This window comes from Chenopodium album, chromosome 27 (assembly GCF_948465745.1).
Source record: "Chenopodium album chromosome 27, dcCheAlbu1.1, whole genome shotgun sequence".
Lineage (NCBI taxonomy): Eukaryota > Viridiplantae > Streptophyta > Magnoliopsida > Caryophyllales > Amaranthaceae > Chenopodium > Chenopodium album.
In genome coordinates, this window is record NC_137860.1 from 28,707,842 (window position 1) to 28,727,870 (window position 20,029).

A 20,029-nucleotide genomic window follows, 5' to 3' on the forward strand; every position below is an offset into this window, starting at 1 on the left:
TCTTTTTGACAATACAGAAGTCTTAGCTATAGACTTTGTTGGTAAAAGAGAAAGTATATGACGCAATATTGTATCATGTAGATTACTCTCTATATTTTCTAAGGGAGTACTAATGTTACTCATGTTTCGAATTTTAATTGAAAAAGTTGAAAGCTTGATGAGATAAAAGGATGGAAAGTATATTTGAAAACAAATCCAGCTCATTGGTGCTTAATAAATTGCTACTCAGTTTTCGTTTAAAAATAATTTGCTGGATATTGCAACGTCTATGTGCGATGTTTAATCCATATAAAGAGGAAATGAACTCTTTGTGATTATTCTAGGCGAGAATTATTGATTTTATACGAAGTTTTGTTTTTGTGTTTTTGTGTTTTTTTTAATGTTATCTCCTGACACCTAAAAACTAATCGCAACAAATGCCACATCAAGACAGGTTTTGTAGATTTGACGCAACTAAGTCTTGTAGGATTTGGAAGCAGATTTGACACAATTGCCCATTGATTCTACATATTTTGAAACTTAGAGAACGAAATAAAAAGTAATAATTGTCCCATTAAGTTTATCAAAAAATTGTAACACAAAATTTAAGTCTAAAAAATTGTAACACAAAATTGAGTTTAATTTGAGTTAGAGAGTTTTTTTTTTTTTGTATAAAAAGGTTTTTCTTTAGATTTTCTATATGCCTCAAATGAGAGGTGAGTTCTATTTATAGAATTCTCCTAGGCTAGGATTTTAAGATGACCACCTAAATGGGCTCTTTTTCATTAACCCAAATGTGCTTTTCATCTCATTCTACACATATTAAAATCCAAAGAAATATGTTTATTTTATTTTATTTTTTTTCTTTCTTTCTAGAAACGAATGCACTTACTCATATCATTGTTTTAAATTTTCGTGCCTATATTTAGAATGGACAATAAATTCGCAAGTCACTAACTTGAATCCAAACCCAAATCAGACAACCTGATTGTCACCAGTGTCTTATGAGAAAATCTTTTGACTTTTTATTCTTTAAGAATAAGAATATCTTTGACTCTTGATTGGATTAAACAAAATTATAAAATATAACACCCATTAAAAAAATCCCAAGTCTTTTCAAAGATGATGACGTGGACATCATCCATGTCACACGTATGAACCATATTCTTGCAGAAATTTCCACCATATTTTATAATTTTACAATAAATAAATATTCAGGTATGACGGATAATGCCACTGTTGAAGTGTGGGCTATACTCATTTTCAGCATACCTGTAATCTGCTGCTCTCCTCTTCTCTGTTCTGTAACTCTCACTCTCTCACTTTTACTTTCTCTCTCTACTCTTTCTCTCTCTAAATGCGGCGCTGAATTTTGACCCTTTTTTTCCTCAATTTTGAGCTCTGAAAATGGCAATTGGTAGTGCAATTTCTACTTTACAATCTGCTCGATTTACTGGTAATTTCTTGTTTTTTGTTATAATTTTGCTTGATTTTGTTGTTTTTTTGGTTGATTTTTCTGTTATTTTTGTGGGTTTTTTGTGCTGATTTTGTAGGTTTGAGGGTTTCTAATGGTGATGATGTGATGCATTTGTCTAAGAGCCGTACATCCGTTCTTTCATGTTGTTGCCGGTATTTCAATTTTGAAGTTTGATTTATAGTTTATGTTTTTGTTTTGCATGTGTTACTAAATTATTACTTGTATAAAATAAACTTTGATTTTTGGTTGATTAATTTTGTGGAATTTTTAAAATTAGTGGTAATGGAATTTAGTTGTATTAATATGCTTGAATTTGGTGTGATTAGCTTTTTGCAAAATTTTGCATCTCATTTAGGATTAGCATTCATGTGTTAGGAAGAAAGAGAATCCTATAGAGGATAACATGGCAATGATGTAGACAAGATTCGATCTCTGGGCGCTACTTGGAAGCCTTTACAAGTTAGGCTAGCTAACATCCATGCCCAAAGTACTTTGTGGGTGACCTTTAGATTATAAATGTAACTTACTTTCACTGTCCCTAATGCAAAATACTGTTTTAGTGGAGTTCATTAGAAAGTAAAGGGCTTTTAAATATTGATTAATTGATTGGCTGAAAAATTTATATGGCATGTTGGAGGTGACTTAGTTCAAAAAAAATTCAGATGAAAACGAGGACATTTTCTAATATTTGGGAATTAATACCCATCTTAGACACTAGTCCCGAATCTTAGAAGCGCGAGATGAAAGAATTACAAGTGATTCATGTGCTTGTGGGAGATATATGGAAGATATATAAATGCTGTACTGATCAAATGGATCTACTTCTAAAAGATTTAATGTCAAAAAGTTAATAACTTTTGCTAAAAATTCATACGATGAAGGCAAAAATCTAGGATCTAGTTTGTTGCTGCAAAATTTGATATTTGATTCTAGATTTTTCATTATTGCTCAAGTATGTGAAGTATGTACCAATTACTCCAAACTCTGTCATATTTGATTCCCAAATAAGGCCAAAAGCATGAAAATATGTCTTTAGTATAGTCCAAACTTAGGTCTTGGACACACATCTATGCCCTACACTTGCAGTTGAGAGTAAATAATGTACTATGTTAAATCAAGTAGATTTAGTAATTTGAGTCACAGTGTAGTGTTGTAAACACAAAATCATTCCTAGGTTTTAAATGGAGTGAAAACAGCCTAAATTTGGTTGGAGAAGTTAGCCAGTTACTGCTTGCGCTTGTAACTTAAAGTAACTAGCAATATACTATAATGTAAATATGTAATGTAGGCTATTATTGCCTCTTCTCTCATGAAATAATGCCAATTATGTCGAATTCAGTAATAGTCATCATCTGTCATGCAGCACTACTTTGACTAGCAATGATGACATTATACCGTACCAATAGCTGATTTATGTTTTCTCTGTTAGGTTATTGCCACAGGAGATCGGTACTTCTCAAAAGATATATCGTTGTGCAGGAGTGTCAATGGAGAACAATGCTCATGCCAATACATCAAAGTACTTGATAGTAGGGAAATGTTTCTTTGGTTGGTCCAAAGAAGAATCTATAACATGTCAATCATTCAAAATAAATTCACTTCCAGTTAGAGCATTACTGACATCTGAAACTCCTGATGTGTCTACAACACCTTCTGTGGGTGAGGAGAAAATTGGAGTATTGTTGCTAAATCTTGGAGGACCAGAGACTTTGGACGATGTGCAACCTTTCTTGTACAACCTTTTTGCAGATCCGGTATGTAACGCTCTTTTTCACTTTTTCAGTATGATTTGTGATTACATGGACGTTTCTGGTTTTTGCTACTGTTGATTGTGTTCATACCGCAAACAGTTAAAGCTAAAACTTTTATGATGCATTTCACTCTAATGATGTCATTTGCTGAAATTAGTTCATACCTCTGAGGCTTTGAGTCTCTGATTGATTCTTTGTCAGTAGCATTTTGTACATACATTTGTTGTACAACTGTTGATTTGATGGGCCAGATTGAGCCACTTGTCTGTCTGTCCTACACTATAATGATACATCAGTTGCAATAATTCTAGAAGACCAGTTCGTGAATGTAAATTAACTATATTGGAGAACTTAAGACCAAAGAAGATGACTACTTAAGTAGAATTATTTTGCGTGTTGTCTGTTCTGCCTTATGAAGGGCAAGGAGTTGGTGCTGGAAATCTGGAATATGTACGTTAAGGAAATAACAAACATAATGATGTTAAAGAGAAGGAAACAAGTGGAAGATTGGCTCTAGTATTATTCAAAATTGTGTAAACTTGTACAGCAACATCTCTTAAAGAGGTTTCAAACATGAAAGATCCACTAGTTGAAAAAAGGTTTTTAAATGCTAGGTTTATGGCTAGCTGTTTATTGCTCACCATCACTAAGCTGATGCATATATAGAATTATAGATATTTCTAGTTGCTGGTCATACATATAGGATATTTTGGAATTAGACTAAATGTGAAAAATCAAGAGGGAAGGGGGGGGGGGGGGGGTGGGGAAGGGTGTTAGCGAAGTTACAGAAGGGTCAGCAAGTCAGTATATGCAAGGCCACTTTGGAAAATTGCTGCATATGGCTTGCATGACATTACTTCCACAAATTTTTTTTTTGTTCCCTTTTAGTATGTGTATTGGCTTTTATTTGAAGTTTTTGATAAGATTTTTCTGTCATTTTATTATGACAATTTATTTCAAATATTTGTAGTTTTGTTAGTTTCCTGACCAAAGACATTGAACAGGACATCATTAGACTGCCTAGATTGTTCCGATTTCTTCAGAAGCCCCTTGCTCAATTTATTTCTGTTTCAAGGGCTCCCAAGAGCAAAGAAGGTTATGCTTCAATTGGCGGTGGTTCTCCACTTCGGAAGATCACAGATGCACAGGCATGTTACTGTCTCATTGTTATAAATGTTTGCTTTCATATAACTGAGTTAAAGTGGCAGACTGGCAGCAATGGTTTTTTTTCAGCCCTTATGTGTCTGACGCAAACAAGTTGGGATTTCATGGAACTGTAATATGTTGTTTACCTTCTTCCAGGCAGAAGAGTTACAGAAGGCTCTTTATGCAAAAAATGTTCCTGCAACTGTGTATGTTGGTATGCGTTATTGGCATCCGTTTACTGAAGAGGCAATTGAGGAGGTATGGCTTGAGTTGCAATTAGACTAATTGACTGATTAAGTGGCTTTATTTTCGTTACTTTATTACTTGTTGCTAGACATAATTCTTGCCTAGATATAGATACAAGTGTAATAGCTAAGGCATAAAGTGATACTGTAAGTCTGTAATACAATAGAAATCAGTGACAGCTTTGTTATTATCATTGGTAAGATCTCTAATAAATTTTGAGGCAGGTTTCATTATGGAGTTTCCTTATTTTAGTAGATAGTAAGTATGCAAATACTAATAAGCTCTCTTTCTAGTCTACTAACCTTACATATAAAGTCCATTGTTTTGAAGGAATGACGAGGCTACCTATTTGAGCAGATGAGAGTAGTCACTGTGAGCTTTAGTAATGTTTTGTACAGTTTGTCTCTCATTTTTTTGAAAGATGGTGTTAAAAAAAGCAGTGCTACCTAATTTTCCAACATGAGATTCGGTACTGAATTTGTTACATTGGGCCAAAATTATCAATTCGCTAGTGTAATACACCTGTGTTTAGTTCGCGGGGATTTTTTTTTTTTTTTTTTTTTTTTTTGGGGGGGGGGGGGGGGGGCAAATTTGGTAACACTGTTTAGGAATTTGGATCTTTGGTAAGATAGTAAATTCAACAGTATTGTGATCCTATGTCTATCTCTAGGAAATCCAAGGACAAATTTATAGAAGGATTGACATGGATCTTCTGAAGTGATGTTTTCAGAAAAATGGATCTTCTGTAGATGATGTTTTCAAAAGCCAGATCTTGATGTTTTTTTTCAGTTTATTTGACTGTCAATTTTTGGCTTAGCTGCAATGACATTGCGTATTAAAGGACACAACGAGAATACCTGAGTGATAGAGGATTCTTGAATGTTATGATTGATTCTTTCAAATTATTGTGTTTAATTCAGGGTAAGTACAGAATCCTGCTCATATGCTTTCTTTCTTTGATTGCATAGATAAAACGAGATGGCATCACAAAGCTTGTTGTGCTTCCTCTTTACCCACAATTCTCAATATCGACCAGCGGTTCAAGCTTGAGACTTCTGGAAAGTATATTCCGGTATAAACTTACTTTAGTTTATTTATATATTTATTTATAAACATATTTCTGTATGTGGGCTTAGTTTAAATTATTATAAGTTCTGATTCAAAAAATCTTTATTGCAGGGAGGATGATTACCTTGTCAACATGCAGCACACAGTCATTCCTTCCTGGTATCAGCGAGATGGATATATTAAGGCCATGGGTGATTTGATTGAAAAAGAACTGAAGAAGTTCAACAATCCAAAAGAGGTGAGCTATTTTTAGTTATTTTATGCATTAGGCCTTTATGTGCTGACCTTAATTTCAATTTTGGTTGGTATTGAAATTTCAATTGACTACTCTTCTGAATAGGACAAGCTCTGCCTATATAAAATATTTGTTATGAAAGTCATTCATCCTTTTTTTTCCCCTTTTGTTTTGTAACTAAAGGAGAAACTCTAGTTGGTGACCTCAATGGCAGAGTATATAAACTAATCCTGAGCTTCAAACATAAGCTTAGGTTTTTGGTTGAGTTGGTCCTCTATCATGGCATTAGAGCCAATTTGACATAAAGGTCATGAGTTCAAATCTCATCCATCCCTTATGGGGAGGTCCATGGCTCTCATGTGAGGGGGCGTGATAGAGTATGTAAACCGATCGGTGTAGGAGGAGCACATGACACACTTGACCACTACAAAACCACCAATCCACCTTCCTCCCCAAATTCTTAACCCACATTCACAAACGCCACAGCTGCCATCATTATCACCACCGCCATTCTTTTTGTCATTGGAAAGAAGATATGCCTCTCTAAAAAGGAAATTATGGAAGTTGTGCTGAGGGTGGGGTGGTGATGACATTGGGGATATATATTTTTGTGGAGAGGGTGGTTTCGGTAGTAGGGGCTGTTAATATGAAGGATTGGTGATGATGATGGATTGATGGCATAGCCTGATAGGTGGGGGTGTTATAGTTTTGCAGATCTGACGGTGGTGGTGGTTTTGATGATAGTGGTGATGGTGGTTTATGTGAAGGTGGCGATTGATAGTGTTTGTGTTGGTCGGTTTGTAAAGGTGGTGGTGGTTTTTGTTCTGGGAGTACTATATATACTCTATATTATGTTGTAGTCTATTCTGTAATGTATTTATGTAATATTCTCAATAAAACTTTTGTGGCATGCTCATGGATGTAGCTAACACTCTGTTAGTGAAACTCATTTATATATGTGTTCTTGTTGTTGTTCTTCACTCTTTCTTGCATCTGTTACGACATCGTGGTTAAAGGTGAGGTTGATGGTGGGTTGGGGTTGGAATTGTGGTGAGTGGTCTACTGGTTATGGGCCTGGTGTTGGGAATGGGTAAGGGAAGGAATTGAGGAGAATGAGAGGAAAAGTTGCTGGATGGGGATGGGTATGAAGCAATGGGCTAATTAAGTAATTTAATATAGAGGGGGGACGGGGGAGTGGGGTAGTCATATAATATTAGGCTGGTAAGTATGGGTAGTGTTGTGTATAAAAAATTTCTATTTTGGGCTGTGTTTCAAGTATTAAGTATTGAGATATTTCTATTTTAGGAGTGTTGCAAGCATCCGAAACACGGATCCCAGGAAGCCAGGATTCTGTGATCAAATTTTTGTTCAATGCAAAGCTTCAATTTAATTTCTTGCTATTGTATATAACTGATCGTATGTGACAGGTTGTGATATTCTTTAGTGCTCATGGTGTGCCGTTAGCTTATGTTGAAGAAGCTGGTGACCCATACAAGGCTGAGATGGAAGAATGTGTTGACCTGATTATGGAAGAATTAGAAAAGAGAAAGATTTACAATTCCTTCACTCTTGCTTACCAGGTATTGAATTCAAATGCTCTCTGGTTCTTTTACATTTGTAAACTTCCTTTCTATGTTTTTATGCTTTGTACGATGCATTAATTATGCTCGCATGGTATGTGTTTGTGGGGGTTCTGGGGGAAGGTTGTTTTTGCACATTGTGCTTACCATTTTATTTTCACTTATAACTTTAAATGCCCATTATCACTGTTGATGATTTGAATTACTTTGGAATCTTTGTACAGAGTAGGGTTGGACCTGTAGAATGGTTGAAGCCCTATACAGATGATACTATTATTGACCTTGGAAAGAAAGGCGTGAAAAGTCTTCTTGCCGTCCCAATCAGGTACTTCCATTTCCTTATAAATCAATCCATCCATGAATGTTTTTGTTTGGAGACAATCAACAGATTTTATAATTACTAATTGCGTAAAGAACTTCATCAGTTTTGTTAGTGAGCATATTGAAACTTTGGAAGAAATTGATGTGGAGTACAAGGAATTAGCTCTAGAATCAGGTATAGAAAACTGGGGACGTGTTCCTGCCCTAGGATGTGAACCAACATTTATTTCAGATCTGGCTGATGCTGTTATTGAAAGCCTTCCCTATGTGGGGGCAATGGCAGTGTCAAATCTTGAAGCACGACAGGTATGAATATAAGTTTTCTATTATGTACACCTGTTTATCTGTTTAACACTTTTTCTTAGAGGATATCTTGTAAAATTGCATTAAGTATGTTCTTATTTTGAGATCGGGGCTATCAGTATATAATTCATCCAGTATAGAAGACTAAACTTTGTGCTGGTTTCAAAACAGCTTTCAAAACTGACCAAATAAGACCTGGTCAGACTCAGAACCAAGTACATACTAGACATACAATTGCAAAAGACAAATTTTTTAGCAAACAAGAACATAATACAGTGCCAAGGATAGGTCTATGTAGGAAGTTCAAGGTGCATTGATAAACTTCTAAAAAGGCTAAGTATTAAAGAAATCAAGCATTTGACAAGGGCTCTATAATTTGGATGTGATTGCAAGAACAGTAGCTTTTTTGTTTGAGGTTATATTAATAGAAGTAGGATCTCTCTTTGTGATTCCTATGTGAGCAGTATTTGTCTTCAGTGTTGTATGACCAATTGCATTTTTATGGCATGAAATGTTGGCATTGTATCTTGATACAAAACAAACTATTACGACTCATAATATATAGCCATATAGGTATAGCCAATTGAACAACCAAACATGTCCTGCATGGATATGGAGTATTTATTTCCTGTAGTGGGCTGCAATGTTTCTTCAGCTCACTCTACCACAAACTCCTTGGTTACTGTAAGTAGTTATAAAACTTGGAAACTACCCAACCTGAAATAGCCTGAGCTAGACCCGCACCATACCCAAAAGCAGGTAACTCAGTTTGATCCAAATCGAAACTAATCCATCTTAAACCGACCCAGACTGATAATGTAAATGATTACAAGTTGATTGATTGTTTATGATAAGCAAATTGGCAATAGACCCTACCAAAATTTTGACCGTTCCTAACCTAAACTGAAATTGAACAGATTGACTCACCCTACCTAAATTATCATGCTTAAACTGGCAAAGGGGCATGTTGAGGTTGAGGCAGATGAGTATCTTAGTTTTGATATTCTCCCTTAATGCCCAACTCCAAGTATATAAGTGGCAGGTTGAGGCAAATGAGTATCTTAGGGTCTGCCAACTTTCCTGCTCTCGTTTTTTATGTCTTTTGGTGGCCGGAGACTCTAAGTATATAAGTGGTAGACTGATAGTAGACTATTAGCTTTAAGCATGGGTTAGCTCTATAGATTATCTAAAACAAAGGATTTGTATTATGCAGTCTCTCGTTCCACTAGGCAGTGTAGAAGAGCTTTTGGCAACTTACGACTCACAACGCAGAGAGCTACCTCCTCCAGTGACAGTTTGGGAATGGGGTTGGACTAAGAGTGCTGAAACTTGGAATGGAAGAGCAGCTATGCTAGCCGTGCTGGTTCTTTTGGTGCTCGAGGTTACCACAGGGCAAGGCTTTCTGCATCAATGGGGTATATTACCGTTGTTTCAGTAAATGGAAATGTACATCTTAATTTTGCCTCCTTTCCACTTTAAGTTGTTTAAACTTTAATTTGGATTTTCTAAACTGCCCCTTCCTCCACAAAATAGGTACTATGATCAATATATCTTGTAAAAATATGTTGTACTCAGATACAACTGTGCATCCCTTATAGCCCCTTGCTATGGGATTTCGAAGCATATATACTAGTTAGCATACGCCACATCTCTTACCTTAATCAGTGTTTTTGAATCCACATTTAGTAAAGGCGAGTATATATACAGAGTACTTTGTATTAGACACCTCGTATTTAACTTGTTAGCTCGAACCTTTTCTTATCTTTAGTACTTTATTTACCTATTCGTGATTTATATTGAATGTTCTATGGTTTTAAGCAATCTTATTACGTAGTATTTTATTCTTTCTTACTTGCTTGATAATGTCATAATGATAATTGAAATATTGTACATTTTTTTTAAGCCGTAGTCCTCTAATCTAATTTTTCATAAGATACATTTGATAGGGTTCAATTCATCGACCATAATTAGACAAAAATTAATTAAGGATATTAATAGTTGGTTTTTCAATGTTCTATGAACAAATTCAAAAATAAATTAGTAATACCTAATTGCGATTCTGGTGAACATAACTTTTTTACTTGAATCATACAATTCATACTCCGTATAGCAAGTGAAAGTAAACCATTAAAAAGTGCTATGAAAAGAGGTATGATAATAAAATAAACACATACTAAGTTTAAACTCTAACATGTTAACCACTAAGCTATCATTTAATAAAAAATAAATATTGATAAAGATTTGTATTATAGAAATAATGCGTTAACTCAGGCATCGCCCGGGCCTAAAACTAGTTTTTTTTTTAAAAGAAGTTTAAAAATTAATTTTTGAAAATATATATTGAGACTAATTCAACAATAACATGTAAATTGATATATAGTAAAAACATTTCTCAAAAAAAAAAAAAAAAAAAATAGTAAAAACATTACATCTATTGTGAAACGGAGATAGTATTCTACTAGATATTCTAAAACTGACTTCTAAATCCATACGAGACTTTCAATGACTTGCAAAATATAAACTTCTTAACTCTAAACAAAAATAAGAACAAGAAAAACAAAAAATTTATTTCCTAATATATAAAAACAAAAACTTCTAAAAGTGTGTTTCAAAAAAAAAAAGGGTTCTAAAAGTGAACGCAATTGCGACTTAATGGAGAAATCTTTTATGGCGACTTTATGACGTTTTTGTAGCTGATGAAGGGGGAGAAGACGATGGATGAGATGATGAATTGGATTTTATGGACTTGCTTTCTTCTTCTTCCACTAGCCTTTTCATGTCGCATAAAGTTTTTGCAACACTTGATTCACATTCGGTATATTTTGCTTTTCTTCTTCTCCCACCTGCCTTTTCATGTTGCATAAAATATTTACAACACTCCATTCAAGTTCGGTATAATTTTGATTATCAATAGTCGAATTCTTTCTGTTCGCCTCCATCAGATAAAACATACATCAACGAACTACTCTACCAAACAACAAAAAAAATTAATATAAAAAAAATTTAATACCAAAAAAATTAATACAAGATGTACATGTTGTCTTATTTTTATAGTAGTTCAAAAATCAAGTTTGAGCCATATTAGAATTCATTAGAATTATACTCCATATAAAACTTGTTTGATGACTAACTTTTAAACATTGTTTTAGATTGGGATTAGTATTTGTAAACTTACATATCTCCTAAATTAATTTTTTTTTTCGAACCGCTATTTATCATTAAACATAAAATTTGATTAGATAGAATTACATCCCGCAAAGATTTACTAAATCTAAAAATAATAAAATCATCTTAAATCATTTGATTTGTTTATAGAAAAAAAAAAAAAAAAGTTTCCACGTCATTTGATTTGTTGTCGGCTTCTTTCAATCTTAAATCTTTCAATCTTCTTCCTTCCTAAAAAAAAAAAAAAAAAAAAAAAAAAAAAGTAACGGATACCATTAACTAGCTTCGATTATTTCCAAATTTGGCAAATGAAACTTCCCAATAATTTTAAAAATAGTAATACATTGTTAGTTATTAATCTTATTATAATTGTGTTGTTGGATTTGAGTCATTTTACAAGTTCAGTGGAAATTGAGTCTTTAATTGAGCTCCCACATTCTGGGTTTTCAAGAAACAGGACACCCAGAAAAGAAGGGTTTGTTCTTCATGTTACTGCATATGGTGCTGTTGGTGATGGCCTTCATGATGATACTGAGGTATAATTATTAATACCCATTTACCCTCTTTTTTAGAAAAATGTGAAATTTATGGATTTTACATTTTGTTTGCTTTATTTATTCGATTTCACCTCCAATGTATCTGTTGTTCTTGCTCTTTTTTTTTTTTTTTTTTTTTTTTGGGTGTGACAGCTAGTGTAAAACTTTGTCGCTTAGCCACAATGATTGAGAGTAGTACTAGGATGGGTGACAGACTGGGAAGTCCTCGTGTTGGTTAATGCAGCCGACCCCACTTATGAGATTAAGACGTTCAAGTAGAGGAAGATGGTGGGGTGTGAATGTGTAATAATGATCATGATGATATTGTTAGCATCAAGCTTACTAAATGAAGTGATACTGATGAATTTTAGGTAAGTTTGGAAAATTAAAAAGTATGTCTATGTACATTTTGGGGGATCCCATTATAAGTCATTTCAGGAACTTAGGATTGTTCTTGAAGTTGAATGTCTGAATGTGGAATGTCTTATTGCAATAATGTACTCGTGTGTGACATTGTGACTGGCTAAGTTACTCATATGCTCGTATTCGAGGAATGGGAGTCCACTGGGTTTAGAATAGCTTGATTTAAGGCTTGGATATGGGAGGATTTCCCTTTGTTCTTTATTCAACTTTGAAGTGTCTACTGCAGTACTATATGTGCTATATGTTATCATCTTAGGTTGGAAACAAGAAATCTAATAATCCTTGGTGCCGTGGGCAGAGGGTAATTTTTTGTTTTTTTGGATTGAATGGGACAATGGCCTAGATGGAGAGCCTTAATATATGATTATAGGTTTATTAACGGCCTGTTGGTGAGATTACTAAGAGGATTAATGAAGAAAATAGCATATATGGGGGTGATCTATTACTCACTATGACATACACTTTTAGGTGTTTTATTCCAAAATTGTATACTATCTTGTTAATTGTTATTGTAACCTTATGACGTCATACCAAAATAAGCCATATGACATGTTCTGGTGTTTAGTGGATTGTCGGATGTAGGAGAATCCTCTCGTTGGGGATTTCCTTATCATTGAGAAGAGTATGTCATAAAATGGATGATATTTTAATAAAATTACATCCTGTGTCATGTCCAGGAAGATAGAGTAACTGAAGTTAGGTCTCACTAGCTACTTGTTAGCATTTGTTGTGAATTAAGATTCTTGTTTCGGTATTCTTTCCATCTCCTTCGACAATCAGATTTTCAGTGGTGGAAATAGGATTAAGCAGTTGAAACTTTTCTTTGCCAATAAATACTTGGTCTGCTAAATCGGTTGTCAGATACATCAAATGCCTTACCTCGTTGCAGGCCTTCAGAAAAGCATGGAAAGTGGCATGTTCTTCATCTCAGCGATCAACAGTAATAATTCCAGAGGGATTTACTTATTTGGTGCAGCCAATAAATTTTGCTGGGTGTCGAGCTGAGGTGACTCTAAGGGTATGTTGTGATGCTGTTTCCTGTCCTGTCTTAATGGACTTCATCTTTTTTCCAACTCAAGGATAGATTACCATTATAGTAGTGGGAAACTAAGCCTTTTTGTTTTAAAACACATTTTCACTTGTGTCTTTCAACAGATTCTTGGAGCAATTATTGCTCCTAAAGATCCTGAAATATGGCTTGGTTTGAACCCTCGAAAATGGCTTTATTTTCACGGTGTAAAGAAACTAACTCTAGAAGGTGGAGGGACAATAAATGGTATGGGTGAGATATGGTGGGCTAGATCCTGCAAGACTAATAAGACAATGGTATGCTGTTCTTATGTCCATGATCTTCTTTCCTGTCTTTTGAAATGTTGTTTAATGATGCATCTAATCTTCTTTATATGTTTTTGCCTGTTGATTTTCGCAGCCTTGCCATCATGCTCCCACTGTAAGTTCTGCTACTTGCTCGAGCCATAAGAATATGTTCTTCTTGACACTCCTTGAATCATACTTGTGGCTCTTATAGGTTACTTCGTACTTCTTAGAGATTGATGTAGTTTTTGTAATCTTTAGATTGGCTGAACAATCATGCTGCAGGCTGTTATTTTTCACAGGTGCAAGAAATTAAAAATTCGAAATATCAGTATTGTTGACAGTCAACAAACACATCTGACGTTTACCAATAGTCGTAGTGTTGTGGTTTCCAACGTCACACTAACAGCACCTGCTGAAAGCCCCAATACTGATGGAATCCACATTAGTGCCTCTTCTGATGTGAAAGTCATTAATAGTAACATTAGAACGGGTTAGTTACTTTTCTATTGGTGTTCTTACCGTTTTTCCAAATTTGCTGTGATAAAGTGATAGCTCCATATTGGTATGCCTACATGAATACTTGGCTAGCTGCTGTCAGCAAAAACATGGGTTCTTAGTTTTTTCGATTATTATGATGGGGTAACCAATTAGTGACATGCTGGATTTTGTATCTGGTCTGCCTGCATCATTTGCTGGTTTGATCCATAAATGTGGCGAGTGAAGGAATGACCTGTTGCATTTAATAATTAATTTTTAGTTTTTTGTCATATGAATAGGAACTTTAGATGAATAATTTATGCAAATAAGTTGTCCTTTGAGATAAGAAGAGCATTGCAAAACATTAACTGTGGCTTACATAATTTGTGTTATTTTCTCATTCACCAAACTCCATTTCTTTTGCAGGTGATGATTGTATCTCTATTGTGAGCAATTCCTCAAAAATTGTAATCACAGGTCTTTTTTGTGGCCCAGGACATGGCATAAGGTATTGACAATACCATTTTGTGTTACATTTATTCTGATCAGTCTCTTGTCCACCCCGAAATATTGGCTCATTCTTTGAAATTTCCAATAGTATTGGAAGCTTAGGAAAACAGCATGAATGGGCAGAGGTGGATGATGTTATGGTTGATGGGGCATACCTATCTAATACTCAGAATGGTGTAAGAATTAAAACCTGGCAGGTAATGGTTTATGTGATATAGTTTTTAGCTTCTTCACACAGGACAAGAACAATAATGTACAATAAAAAAATTAAATAAAAAATTACTGCAATGGAGCTTGTAACCAAATAATCTATGTACTCCGTATTTAACATAAACAACCCAATTAAGATCCTCCCACTGTAATGAAAGATGTCCTTTGTGACAGGGAGGTGCTGGATATGTGACAAGGATTACTTTCCGAAATGTGTGGATGGAAAATGTCTCTAATCCGATTATAATTGATCAGTATTATTGTGATTCTCCAAAGCCATGTAAAAATCAGGTAATACATACTTCTTGTAATTTTGCAAATTTTGTTCCTTTAACATATTGGTGTATTTTTCAGGTGCAAGTTTGTTTCAAGTTGTACTCTATTCGAACACATGCTCTTCATATGTTTTCATTTTGATGTAGTGCATATAGCATGTTATATCATTAATATGTTTTAGCTAGAATGCCAGAAATATACTGAACGTATTTAGTTTATTGGGAAATATTAACAGTATGAGATTATGAGGGTCGGCCTGCTTCTTGATCCTCCTATCCTTTTCTTCACTGGCTTTCCTCCCTAGTTCTCTCAGATGTTAACAAGCATAAGTACGGAAATTGCTTAAAACAATCTTCTCTTGTTTTCCCTCCATGTCCAAAACTCTCAACCCTCCATGTCCAAAACACAAAACAGTGATAGTTTCCCCCTGGCTTGATTTTGAATAATCGGAGTATTATTTCATTTACCTGCAGACATCAGCAGTACATGTTGGTAAAATATCATTTGTGGGCATCAAAGGGACTTCAGGGTCAGAGGAAGCGATAAGATTTGCTTGCAGTGATAGCAGTCCTTGCCAAGGGTTATATTTGAAGGACATCCAGCTCATAAGTTACACAGGAATCACAACAGCATTTTGTTGGCAAGCCCAAGGTTCGAGTTCTGGGTTTGTGTATCCTTCCCCTTGCTTTCCAACCAGCAGAAGCATGATCAAGCAAAAACCAACTCTCAACGCCCTTCATTATTCAATTTGACCATGGAAGATATCATCTTATGTCAAATAATGAGATAACGGGGTTGCCACTTCTGCAATGTCATGACTCATGAGCTCTTTCCTCCGATAGGAAATTGCAGAGTGCAGACTGCTTATCATCGTCGCTTTAAAAAGTTTGTGGATTGGGTTGTACTTATTTTGTGTAAAATATATGTAACCTGAACATAGTAGCAGTCTACTCTGAATATATGTACTGCATGAAATAGAACATTGAAATGCATTTTTGATGGCTATATATGGCTGCAACCTGCAAAGCAATCGTCTCCTAATGTAGTTGATCAAACATGTTAGCCGCAAGATCAAATTCCCTGCAAATTTCCATTTGCTTTCTTCTACTAGGAATGTTTTGACATTGACTAAGCACGTAATAGAAGTGAACTATAAATCAATAATTGTATTCAGAAAGGAAATTTTAAGCCTGTAAACAATAGTTTTGCTTATTATCATATACGAAGTAATAATTAGTATTAAGTTAATGTAAAGCGATGAAGGAAAGGTCATTTTAAAACTTCATATGCTCTTGAGTTGAGGGGAGAAGCTTGCTCGCCCTTAAATGAAAGCATCTCCCCACAAGTTTTCAAGTTTTGGATACTGAAAAGTGAAAACATGACATTCATGAGAGTTTCCGCGCATCAAAGGAAGTCACTAGGGATTTGAGAAGAGGCCAAATGAAAACCAACCGGTTAACCTAAACATTCAAAGAATAAAATACCAACCAAAATAATCATTCAAACTGATGTAACCTCGCCAAGAGGGAGAGTATGTAATATCCAAGTAACCTTTGGCATAAATAGCTTGTTAAAAGTAGAGCCATGTACTCAATATGAAAATAATCAAAAGAATGCTGGTTCCCCTTGAAAATTGTCAAGCTAATTTCACCAATGTAACTGGTGACAAGATCCTCCATCGAGTCTATCAAGATGAAATCTTGCGTGCTCCAAGCTTCGGACAGCCAACTGCAAGAGGTAAATCTAAGTTTTCTACAGTTCTGAATGTCCTTGGCATCATCTTGTCAACATAAAGGGTACCCTCCAAATGGTCACACTCGTGCTGAAGAATACGTGCCTGCCATCCTGATGCGTCCACTTTTATAGGCTGCCCATATTGATCCAGTCCCTTGACTTCAACATCAAGATATCTCTCCACAACCGCTCTATACCCATCAACACTGTAAATCATCAAAACTTTTAGATTCAGAAAATTCAACTAACATGAGTTTTGGCACACCATTTAACAGGAAGAACAATGTCAAATTTGAAAACATAGTTGTTGTATCAAAAATTAGGGCAGCATGCCAACACCATTCCAACCTTTGCTACAGCTAAAAACATGCTATGTTAATGGCCTATGCGTGAGGCAGGAAAGGCAGGTCTCACTCTGCCGGGATTGCATTTGAAGTAATGGCCTACACTTCAGCACTATCCTGGATTGTATTTGAACTTCAGAAATAAGAAAGATTTGAGCCCTCCATTCTTTCCTTTTTTAAAATTTTTTAAAGAGGAATTACAAAGGAAGTACTATCACAGAGCGTATGTTGAAAAAAAGGGGTATACTAGACCTTCTTCCTAAGACCCTCATATAACACAGAATATCACCTTTGAACAGTGTATACACAAAAATGAATACCTTCACAACAAAAACAGCTATTACGCTGCTAAATATAGCAGTAATAAGCCTAATAGCACATATAGTGTGATACATGAGTTGCAACCGACCATTTAGTTGAAACGATCCTATTCTATCATGACAGGTACTCAGGCTGAAAATATTAACGAAGGTAATGCCTCGTACCTCAGGCAGCCTTCAAAGAAAAGTGCCGTTCTGTTGCTCTTCTTTTTCAATACTGGATTCACAATAACCTGCCTCAAATCTAAGAGCTTGTCATTACATAGAGAGAGCTTTGCACTTTCTAGAATTTAGAAGGAGCATAAACCAAAAGGAAAATCCATTTCATATGTATAGAATGTTCTTGTCGTCTACCATACCAGAAGATCAAATGGGCGTCTATCTTGTGCTTTGATCTCCTCTTTTGGCGCATAACTGATGAATTCTTTTGTATCTTCCAAAACAATAATCTACACAAAGATGAAAAGGTAAGTTCATATTTGGATTATACCTAGTTATTGACTAGTCAGGTCGAGCTATTACTCCCTATTAGCCTATAGTGCTATAACAAAAGAGAAAAAAAGCTTCTTGTATTGCCAAACAACCATTCCATATTACAAACACTTTACTTTCTCATGCCAAAAATAATGATCTTGATTTTACTCTAATTGCTTGCACCTAAAAGGAAAATTGAATGTCCTTGTTTATTATTGACTCCTCTAGAATATCAACTTTCATACAATTCACACCATTTGGAAAGCAAAATTTTGTCTCCCAAGCGAAGTTCACAAATGTTCAGAACTCAGAACTGCATAATTTCAAAATATCAACGCGTAATCATCAAAAATCTCAAACATACAACAAAGTGTAACAAACTAACAATTTGTACATATTCCTAACACATTATTCTTATCTGGCACTGGCACATCCAAAACTTTAATATCATTTCAAAATTATACAAATAAAACATTAGACAAAGTTCCTTGAGGTCCAAATGTACACAACTTAACCACTATCGGGCAAAACTAGTGAAAATATAACATTAGTACACCGAGGCACTAATACTAGACAAGTCTACTTGAGGTCCAAATGTACGCAACCTAACCCCTAACAATTGTTACAAGTCCACTAGTGGAAACATTGTTTCAAAACGACTAAAATAACACACATTTATCAAACAAAACTTAATTGGCTAAAATCTCGGGGTGGTACTCAACACTTGTGATTAATCAAAGTAAGTCTACATTATATCCTTTGCGGCTCTCGATACACCAAATAAAACATAAAATGGAATTGAAATAAAAATAATGAACAAGAAGTCAAGAATCAACCTTTAAAGGGATACCAATTTGGGGAGCAGCAAGTCCAACACCAGGAGCAATCCTCATAACCTTAATCATATCATCAATTATCTTCTGAATCTTCTCAGACCCGATTTCATTCGGGTCAACTTCTCGGGCCGGTTCATGAAGAACCGGGTCACCCGCCTTAACCAAGTCGGGCAACTTCTGCTTGTTTTTTTCCCCAAGACCCAGTAACCAACCAGCCCGAGTTTTCAATGTAGAAGGTGAAGAAGAAGAAGAAGAATTGAGGGGTTTTGTACTGAAAAAACGGGTCGTTTTGAGCGGGTTTGGGCAAATGGGTAAGGGGTTTGAAGTGGGTAATTGACAAAATTGGAGATGGAAAAAAGGGGTAATGAGAGATTTGGAGTTAGGGTTTATGGAGGAGAGAGAAAGAAGGCGGTTGGAAAAGCGGGGAAAAACCTCCATTGTTGTGGGTGGAGCTGAGAACAAGTGAGAAGGAAGATGTTTTTATTATGCTCTGTTTTAGATTGGGTGGAGTAACCCGAGAGTGTACCAATAAGCCTATCGGAAAAACTCTCAGTTGCGGAACTGAACTTATTTGAACTAAATTTTTCTGAACTTATTGATGTTTTGGTTGATGTGTCGGATCTTATTAGAACTAATCTTTTCTAAACTTATTTGAAGTTTTGGTATATTTGGGACATTTAATGGACTTTATTACTCCCTCCGTCCCCGAAAAAACGACCCATTTGGGTTGATTACGTGAATATTAAGAAAGTTAAATAAAAAGAAGTAATAGTATATTGAAAATATAAATTTACATGGGGTTTGTAAAAAAATAAAGAGAGAAAGTAATAAAATTACATGGAAAATCAAATTTTTATATGGGGAACCTAATTTTGAACAAATATTGTTGCAAATTGGTGGGTGTTTTAATGCAAATGGGTCATTCTTTTTGGGACTAAAATTAGGCCAAATGGGTCGTTCTTTCAGGGATGAAGGGAGTAGATAACTATGCATTGGACTCGAAAACACTTCTTTAAATTCGGAATAATGTGCGGTAAAGTTATGATCTATTTTTAATTTATTTTCGTAACTCGGGACATTATGATAACCTCTTTTAAACCCTAGCTTCTGTTATTGAATTTTGGAGGAACTTTTAGCGATTTTTACCGATGGAAATCAGCTTTGCTTTTGTTTGATTTTATTACGTACTATTTTGGATTATAGTAACTCTTTCTCCTTCTGAAAGGAATTTTCTCCCCTAAATCGTCAAAGAACCAATGATTTTTTGTGCAAAAATTATATTGAAAGAAAGAAAGTTTTGT

General features: G+C 35.0%; 2 protein-coding genes and 1 pseudogene across 3 annotated transcripts; 2 read left to right on the forward strand and 1 right to left on the reverse strand.

Annotated features, from left to right (window-relative positions):
- Positions 1 to 1,201: 1,201 nt before the first annotated feature.
- On the forward strand, positions 1,202 to 9,838 carry LOC145619142 (ferrochelatase-2, chloroplastic-like; annotated as a pseudogene). Its single transcript, XR_014108098.1, has 11 exons — positions 1,202 to 1,435; positions 1,533 to 1,608; positions 2,886 to 3,210; positions 4,212 to 4,359; positions 4,514 to 4,611; positions 5,568 to 5,671; positions 5,779 to 5,905; positions 7,330 to 7,482; positions 7,707 to 7,807; positions 7,908 to 8,109; positions 9,320 to 9,838. The product of XR_014108098.1 is annotated as a ferrochelatase-2, chloroplastic-like (transcript).
- Positions 9,839 to 11,532: 1,694 nt separating this feature from the next.
- On the forward strand, positions 11,533 to 16,044 carry LOC145620558 (putative polygalacturonase At1g80170). The gene is made up of 9 exons (XM_081675251.1): positions 11,533 to 11,807; positions 13,120 to 13,248; positions 13,386 to 13,556; positions 13,660 to 13,680; positions 13,830 to 14,037; positions 14,451 to 14,532; positions 14,623 to 14,731; positions 14,919 to 15,035; positions 15,494 to 16,044. Exons 1-9 carry the CDS (start codon positions 11,580 to 11,582, stop codon positions 15,770 to 15,772), a joined length of 1,344 nt encoding a protein of 447 aa, XP_081531377.1. The 5' UTR covers positions 11,533 to 11,579; the 3' UTR covers positions 15,773 to 16,044.
- Positions 16,045 to 16,498: 454 nt separating this feature from the next.
- LOC145620672 (peptide deformylase 1A, chloroplastic/mitochondrial-like) lies at positions 16,499 to 19,234 on the reverse strand. Its single transcript, XM_081675376.1, has 4 exons — positions 18,729 to 19,234; positions 17,778 to 17,867; positions 17,584 to 17,651; positions 16,499 to 16,960 (listed from the first exon to the last, which is right to left on the reverse strand). Exons 1-4 carry the CDS (start codon positions 19,164 to 19,166, stop codon positions 16,708 to 16,710), a joined length of 849 nt encoding a protein of 282 aa, XP_081531502.1. The 5' UTR covers positions 19,167 to 19,234; the 3' UTR covers positions 16,499 to 16,707.
- Between the last annotated feature and the right edge of the window lie 795 nt (positions 19,235 to 20,029).

What these genes read in the sequence shown, in the direction of transcription:
- LOC145620558 (XM_081675251.1), top strand. Translation starts at nt 11,580, where the DNA reads ATGAAACTTCCCAATAATTTTAAAAATAGTAATACATTGTTAGTTATT. An exon ending in CTTGCCATCATGCTCCCACT is followed by an intron (nt 13,681 to 13,829) that starts GTAAGTTCTGCT and finishes ATCATGCTGCAG; the next exon opens with GCTGTTATTTTTCACAGGTG. An exon ending in TAAGAATTAAAACCTGGCAG is followed by an intron (nt 14,732 to 14,918) that starts GTAATGGTTTAT and finishes CCTTTGTGACAG; the next exon opens with GGAGGTGCTGGATATGTGAC.
- LOC145620672 (XM_081675376.1), bottom strand. Translation starts at nt 19,166, where the DNA reads ATGGAGGTTTTTCCCCGCTTTTCCAACCGCCTTCTTTCTCTCTCCTCC. An exon ending in AAATTGGTATCCCTTTAAAG is followed by an intron (nt 17,868 to 18,728) that starts GTTGATTCTTGA and finishes ATCTTTGTGTAG; the next exon opens with ATTATTGTTTTGGAAGATAC. An exon ending in GACGCCCATTTGATCTTCTG is followed by an intron (nt 17,652 to 17,777) that starts GTATGGTAGACG and finishes GATTTGAGGCAG; the next exon opens with GTTATTGTGAATCCAGTATT.